General features: G+C 51.1%; 1 protein-coding gene across 2 annotated transcripts in view; it reads right to left on the bottom strand.

The window, feature by feature from the left end:
* The window catches only part of LOC146797214 (zinc finger protein 212-like), a 149,218-nt gene extending 141,212 nt beyond the window's left edge, over positions 1 to 8,006 (bottom strand). Inside the window, exon 1 of one of the 2 annotated variants that reach the window (XM_085624172.1) lies at positions 7,835 to 8,006. In XM_085624172.1, coding sequence (XP_085480298.1) covers positions 7,835 to 7,849 — 15 coding nt within the window. In that variant the 5' untranslated portion in view covers positions 7,850 to 8,006. The remainder of the gene's footprint in view (positions 1 to 7,834) is intronic. The other variant, XM_085624173.1, reaches the window with a different exon arrangement.
* Positions 8,007 to 8,337: the final 331 nt, after the last annotated feature.

An 8,337-nucleotide genomic window follows, 5' to 3' on the forward strand; every position in this document is an offset into this window, starting at 1 on the left:
TTTACAACGCATTCCATTACATCACATACTACCTTTACAACGCATACCATTACAACGCATAATATTAAATTGCATTTAAGGTAAGTATTAGATAGTATAGGGTTAAAAATTACTATTCTAACTCCAGGGGGTGCAACAGTAGGGTAATTGTTGGATAGCATAGGGGTAAAAATTACTATTCTAACTCCAGGGGGTGCAACAGTAGGGAAAGTGTTGGATAGTATAGGGGTAAAAATTACTATTCTAACTCCAGGGGGTGCAACAGTAGGGAAAGTGTTGGATAGTATAGGGGTAAAAATTACTATTCTAACTCCAGGGGGTGCAACAGTAGGGTAAGTGTTGGATAGTATAGGGGTAAAAATTACTATTCTAACTCCAGGGGGTGCAACAGTAGGGTAAGTGTTGGATAGTATAGGGGTAAAAATTACTATTCTAACTCCAGGGGGTGCAACAGTAGGGTAAGTGTTGGATAGTATAGGGGTAAAAATTACTATTCTAACTCCAGGGGGTGCAACAGTAGGGTAAGTGTTGGATAGTATTGGGGTAAAAATTACTATTCTAACTCCAGGGGGTGCAACAGTAGGGAAAGTGTTGGATAGTATAGGGGTAAAAATTACTATTCTAACTCCAGGGGGTGCAACAGTAGGGTAAGTGTTGGATAGTACAGGGGTAAAAATTACTATTCTAACTCCAGAGGGTGCAACAGTAGGGTAAGTGTTGGATAGTATAGGGGTAAAAATTACTATTCTAACTCCAGGGGGTGCAACAGTAGGGTAAGTGTTGGATAGTATAGGGGTAAAAATTACTATTCTAACTCCAGGGGGTGCAACAATAGGGTAAGTGTTGGATAGTGTAGTGTAATATTATGCGTTGTAATGGTATGCGTTGTAAAGGTAGTATGCGATGTAATGGAATGCGTTGTAAAGGTAGTTTTTAAAAATGCGTTGTAGTGTCATGCGATGTAATGGAATGCGTTGTAGTGGATGTTGCGTTGTAAAAAATGCATTGTAAGTGTAGTGCGTTGTAAAAGTTGCGTTGTAAAGGTTGTTCCCCATCTAAGGCCTGCCAGGGGCTGAAGCATGTATTATGCCACCCCAGGCTTGGCCTAACAAATCTGACACAACTGGCTGATCACTCAGCTGGGGTAAGTTGGTGTAACCACCTCTTACTTAGGTGTAGTATACCTATACCTAACCTTAAATGGGACACCTGGTAACCTATAAGTCACTCCTATGGCAGGCCTTGACAATCCTGAAGGCAGAGTGCTTGGTTCCATGTGAGATGGTGCTCTGGCATGAGCTGAGCCTGTCTGCAGTGGTCGGAACAACTTCCTTCTACCGTTTCCAGATATCGTCATACCATATACTCTTAAGTGCATTATGAACCTCGCGGTTAAATGCTATCTTTGGTTTGGCTTTATCAAAACATGTCGAGTAAGGTGTCATACGAATTGGAATACTAACCCCTCGCCAATTCTGGCGACGGGGTTAGCATTCCACCCTTATAGAGGGACACGACATGTACAGTACCTGAAACCCGGGTAAAATCAGACATAGCCTCAGATCCACAAAATGGATGCTGCCACCACAGACACAAGTCTGCCCTCCTGCTGCTGGGAGTCCTTCCAGCTTGGGAGACGTGGACAAAGGGTTTCCTGCCAGGGAAGGTGCGAGCATCACCCCAGACAGGAGTTTGTGTATTGGTCAGGTAGGGCTTGAAAGGAATCAGACATGCCTGAGGCTCACAAGGAGCCTCGGTGCATATGCCAGTTCAAACCGGTCCTGGGGCACACCAGCCCCGGACCTGGGGCGAGCTGGAGAAAGGATTGGGGGTGTAACCACCCCCCTTCCTGGTCCCACCCTTAGGGAGGAACCTAGCAGGTAGTCCGGCCCCTAGAATCCGCTTAAAGGTAGGAGCTGTGTCCTAAGACTTCAGACATCCTGGAATCAACTTAACCACAAGAAGAAGACGGGAACTTCGACGCTCTGCTGCACAGAGGACTGAAGGAACATCTCCCCTATGGTCAGGGAGTGACCATCTTGCTAACGCAAGCACCAACCAGCTATTTGACGTCTGCTTTGCCGCCGCCTCCCGCCGGAGCCCGAGCCCAGAGCCCGACAAGACCTGGACCTCCAGACCTCTCACAGCCCGATCCACAGTCCCTGAAAAGAAGGAACCCGTGGAGGCACCGAGACACGTGGAGCCAGCCATCTTGGAAGACCGACGACAAGCTGCAAGCGCAACAACAGAGGCTCCCTCCAAGTTGTGCTTTGGGTCCTGAGAAGCCCAACCACCGAGCAGCATCTGCACCAAAGGTGAGCCCTCCAGCATCTCCACGATCTGTGTGGGGCCCCTCTGCACTTTGCATCTCGACGCGCCTGCCCGGTCTCTGGCCTGTGGGCTAGTGGCCATTTTGGCGACCTATTTTGAAATCAACGACGCTGGTCTGGTTGCTCCAGACTGGCCCCAGCTGCTCTCCAAAAGAGCAGCCCCTCTGACCTTGCTGGTCAGAACAATCAGCTTTCTTGAATTTCCACGACTCCTGCCTTTGCCAAGGCTTGTTTGCTTCTTTCGAGTCGCCGACACCGCCGACAGCGAGAACCTGCGTGGGACAGCTCGTGACTCGACTCCTGGACGTCGTCGACCTTCAAGGACCACGTGGCTGAGGAGACAAGCTACACCTAACCACCTGTTTGCACCCGACATCGCCTGGTACCTACCTGGTGCCATGACGGTCACTGGCTAGTGACTGTGAACACTGTCCCCTCTGCTTTCAGGTCTTCTATAACTCCGATCCACTCTTGGATCCACCGCATCTCTTCTGGACCGACCGCCTGCAGCATCTTTGTCATCAGGCTCCATTGAATCGATAGAAGAAACCCGATGCACTTCGAGACCTATGCACCCGCTTCCTGTGGGTGAGGTAAAGCTGGCACTCCGGTGCACAAGTGTAGAGAAACATCTCTAGTGTCTGTGTTTTGAATCTTAAGATCGTAGTCCATCCAGAAGACCCTTTCTGCAGTAACTTTTATACTTTTACGCACCCATTGAAAACCTATGGGAGCACGCGTGTAAATTTCCTCACTGCACACGCGACCCGTGGACCTCCTGGTCACTAACTGAAGTTAGCTCCTTGTAGGCCCAGCGATTCTAGAGGCCCTAGGCCTTTTCCCTTTCCTGTTTGTGGTACTTATACCACTATTTTAGTATATGGTTTGAGTGGCCACCAGGGCCCATCCATATAAAGTGCAACTTCTGTATATTATAACGTTGTCTTGTTTAACGATTTGTGCTCCTGTGCTCATAAAGAGTCTAGGGGATACTTTGAGAAATAAATACATATATATTTTGAATATATATCTGTGTGGTGTCCTTTCATTGGTATAAAAGGGGGTTACATTTGGTAAAACAGCTGGCTTAACACGCTTCACGAGTTTAGCCTCAAAGACTGCTTAGCCTACGCTACCACTAGGGCAGCTAGTCCGAAAAGGTTGACTTACAACCACACCATAAGGGTTGCTTGGCATGGTACAAGGTGGTCACTTTAACTAGTGAACAGCATATACCAGGCCAACTTCTCACACTGCACATAAACAATTGCCCCTGCGGCACAGACACCTAGCAAAATGGCGTTAGGAAGCTTTTTTAGCAGAAGCGCTAGAAGTATGCAGGGGTGCGCCGCATTCTTGTGAATACAGAGCATACCTGCGTTTTGAAACTGTGTAAGCGCAGCAATACCAATTTTGGCGTAACACCATGCTTCTCCAGTTTCTTGTAAATATGCCCCTTACTTTCCAGCACAAAACTTGTTTTGCACTGCAAAGCACCCTAAAAGTAGTGCAAAGCTCTGCTTTGCGTTACTCAACGCCAAGGGGCGTTACCTGGGTGGTACATAGCAGTTCACATGCAACCACCCAGGCATTTTGACACAAAACCCTTTCTACAAACATTTGTAGACTGGGTTTAGCGCAAAAAGTTAACGCCACTTCAAAGGAGGCACTAACAGGAGAATAGTTTTTATTTCTACTTTCTTTTCTGACTTTGCATGCGTGCTGCACTGTGCAGCACAGATGCAAAGTGGTAAAAGGGTACCCTTCCTGTGTGCAGGAAGGGTACCCTTCCAGTACAAAACCTCAGCTAGACCCACGCACACACCCTAGGGCTGCGACGCTAAGGTGTGTGAGTGGCGCTCAGCAGCTGAAGGAGAGGGGAGGAGAGAGACATATCTCTGGAGATATGGCACTCTCCTGCCCCCTCCCTGTCGCGCAATGAAGCGCAGCCCCTTGGGTGTTGCGCTGTGTTGTGTGTGTGTTTTTTTTTTATCTCCTTGAGTCTTTGCCACCAAACCGTCTACAGTGTTACACATACATGCTTCAAGGCAACAATGTCCGCGTGGCATCAACCTACAGGAGGGCAAAGACCTGGTTCCGCCCTCAAGACTCGTGTCCCCAAGTTCAGGGAGGCCAGATGAGCGGTGCCCCCTGGGGCTGACTACACCGAAGCCATGGAGACCACCCCTCTAGCTTTACACTCCGAGAACTCTCTCCTTAATTTTAGAAAGAGACTTAAGACCTGCCTTTTTTGTCAATCACATCTGGTGGTCTCACCTCTGGTGCTGTCACCTCTGGTGCTGTCACCTCTGGTGGTCTCACCTCTGGTGGTCTCACCACTGGTGCTGTCACCTCTGGTGCTGTCACCTCTGGTGGTCTCACCTCTGGTGCTGTCACCCCTGGTGGTCTCACATCTGGTGGTCTCACCTTTGGTGCTCTTATCTCTGGTGCTGTCACCTCTGGTGCTGTCACCTCTGGTGGTCTCACCTCTGATGCTCTCACCTTTGGTGGTCTCACATCTGGTGGTCTCACCTCTGATGCTCTCACCTTTGGTGGTCTCACATCTGGTGGTCTCACCTCTGGTGCTGTCACCTCTGGTGGTCTCACCTCTGGTGGTCTCACCTCTGCTGCTGTCACCTCTGGTGCTGTCACCTCTGGTGGTCTCACCTCTGATGCTCTCACCTTTGGTGGTCTCACATCTGGTGGTCTCACATCTGGTGGTCTCACCTTTGGTGCTCTCACCTCTGGTGCTGTCACCTCTGGTGGTCTCACCTCTGGTGGTCTCACCTCTGGTGCTGTCACCTCTGGTGCTGTCATCTCTGGTGGTCTCACCTCTGGTGGTCTCACATCTGGTGGTCTCACCTCTGGTGCTGTCACCTCTGGTGGTCTCACATCTGGTGGTCTCACTTCTTGTGCTGTCATCTCTGGTGCGGTCATCTCTGGTGGTCTCACCTCTGGTGGTCTCACCTCTTGTGCTGTCACCTCTGGTGCGGTCATCTCTGGTGGTCTCACCTCTGGTGGTGTCACCTCTGGTGCTGTCACCTCTGGTGGTCTCATATCTGGTGCTGTCACCTCTGATGCTCTCATCTCTGGTGGTGTCACATCTGGTGGTCTCACCTTTGGTGCTGTCACATCTGTTGGTCTCACATCTGGTGCTGTCACCTCTGGTGCTGTCATCTCTGGTGGTCTCACCTCTGGTGGTCTCACCTCTGGTGCTGTCATCTCTGGTGGTCTCACCTCTGGTGGTCTCACCTCTGGTGCTGTCACCTCTGGTGGTTTTACCTTTGGTGGTCTCACATCTGGTGGTCTCATTTCTGGTGGTCTCACATCTGGTGGTCTCATCTCTGGTGCTGTCACCTCTGGTGGTCTCACCTCTGGTGCTGTCACCTCTGGTGGTCTTACCTTTGGTGGTCTCACATCTGGTGGTCTCATCTCTGGTGGTTTCACCTCTGGTGGTCTCACCTCTGGCGGTCACCTTTTTCTTCTTCTGAACTCACAAGTCCACTCTTGCGCCAGAACACGACTCCCCAAAGTAGCTGCCATGGGCCAGTCCTTCTGTGCACCTTCCATCCCATAGCAAAATCAAACCACACAGCATGACCCCACAATCCAACCAGGTGACCCCACAATCCAACCAGGTGACCCCACAATCCAACCAGGAGACACCACAATCCAACCAGGCGACCCCACAATCCAACCAGTTGACCCCACAATCCAACCAGGAGACGCAAGAAGACACCAAAAAAAAAAAACAACGAGACAACCAGATGACCTTGTGATCCAACCAGGTGACTCCACAATCCAATCAGGAGACAGCAGAACACCCCGAAGAACCCAACAAGACAACCAGGTGACCTTGTGATCCAACCCGGTGACCTTATGATCCAACCCGGTGACCTTGTGATCCAACCCGGTGACCTTATGATCCAACCCGGTGACCTTATGATCCAACCCGGTGACCTTGTGATCCAACCAGGTGACCTTATGATCCAACCTGGTGACCTTATGATCCAACCAGATGACCTTTTGATCCAACCGGGTGACCTTGTGATCCAACCAGGTGACCTTATGATACAACCCGCTGACCTTATGATCCAACCAGGTGACCTTAAGATCTAACCCGGTGACCTTATGATCCAACCCGGTGACCTTATGATCCAACCCGGTAACCTTATGATCCAACCAGATGACCTTGTGATCCAACCCGGTGACCTTGTGATCCAACCAGGTGACCTTATTATCCAACCAGGTGACCTTATGATCCAACCATGTGACCTTGTGATCCAACCAAGTGACCTTATGATCCAACCCGGTGACCTTATGATCCAACCCGGTGACCTTGTGATCCAACCAGGTGACCTTATGATCCAACCAGATGACCTTATGATCCAACCTGGTGACCTTGTGATCCAACCAAGTGACCTTATGATCCAACCCGGTGACCTTGTGATCCAACCAGGTGACCTTATGATCCAACCAGATGACCTTATGATCCAACCTGGTGACCTTGTGATCCAACCAAGTGACCTTATGATCCAACCCGGTGACCTTGTGATCCAACCAGGTGACCTTATGATCCAACCAGATGACCTTGTGATCTAACCATGTGATCTAACCAGGTGACCTTCTGATCCAACCAGGTGACCCTAAAAGCACAAACGGTAACCTTTGGATCGTTCACTTGACCCTAGAAGCCATGCTGACTAGCCTACAAGCCAACCAGGTGCCCCCACTAGGTGCTAGGTGAGTATATGAGTTGACCAGGAGACCCTCCTTCACCACCCACTGTCCCCTCCTAGTTTTCCATTCAATCCCACTGGTTCTCCGCCTGACCCTATAAGCCATCGAGGTGACCCTAAAAGCCTGCCAGGTGGGCCTGTTTGCGTTGTTCAATGGTGCACTTTGCATCCGCCTTACTCATTCAACCTGCTGGATCTTAACCGGCCCTACGGGATTACCTGGTCACCTCGCTAGCCTTCCTGCTGAAGAGACTAGTTTTGAGAGGTACCTTAACCTCACTAGTCCAACAAACGAGCCCAGGAGCCGCATCTGACCCTACCTGGCCACCAGCGGGCACTAGGAGGTCACTGGGCTATCACTCTCGTTCCCTCGTAACAAAGCCCCTGGTGCACCAGTGAAATGTCGACGCTTTGGGGATAACCCTCCCCGAGGGGCCCCCCAGCCTGAGGGCCCCCCACTTCACCTTCAACAAGAACATGACTTAATCTAAGACGGCTGGGACTCGACACGAGCCGACCCCAAGACCCGGCCCTACTAACGCCGCCGGCCCTTCCTTCCCATTGTAGCGCTACGACGGCAGTGAGGCGGCAGAAGCGCTATACAAACAAACTGAATCACATGAAGGGACGTGCAGCAGGCGCCTAACACGTGGGGGTGCGGGGTGGCAGCAGGCACCCTGCACTGGGGGTGGGGGGCGGGAGACAGTCGCAGGGCGGGGCAGCAGGCACCCAGCACGGGAAGGCGGCGGAGGGGGCGGGGCTCACCTCTGGATCCTGCATCCTGTCTCAAGGGTGTGATCTTGGGCAGATTCCTGTCCGATGGTCTCATTCACTTTTCTGAATTACAGAGGCTCAGTCTGTCAAGCACCGGAGCAGCGTAGACTCCATGAACAAAGATCGGTGGGTGCGTGTGCCTGCTGCACATGCCCCGAGGGGGAGACACTTCCCGAAGGAGAGATGCGAGTGACATCACTACAGAGACACTACTTCCAGAGAAGGACTAAGAGAGAGCGCATCACTACAGAGAGACACTACTCCAAGAGGAGTGCTGAGAGGGTGAGCTCACTATAGAGAGACACTACTCCAAGAGGATGGCTGAGAGTGCGCATCACTATAGAGAGAGAGAGAGAGGAGAGACTACTCTCTGGTTAGAGGCTGAGAGAGATCAGTGCAGATAGACACTAATCCCAGAGAAGGACAGAGGTGTGGTGACCCTGTGCAGGCCACGTACTCGAGGACACTTGGAACATACAGAGATGGTGAGTCAG

The sequence above is a fragment of the Triturus cristatus genome, chromosome 9 (genome assembly GCF_964204655.1).
Source record: "Triturus cristatus chromosome 9, aTriCri1.1, whole genome shotgun sequence".
In the NCBI taxonomy this organism is placed as follows: Eukaryota; Metazoa; Chordata; class Amphibia; order Caudata; family Salamandridae; genus Triturus; species Triturus cristatus.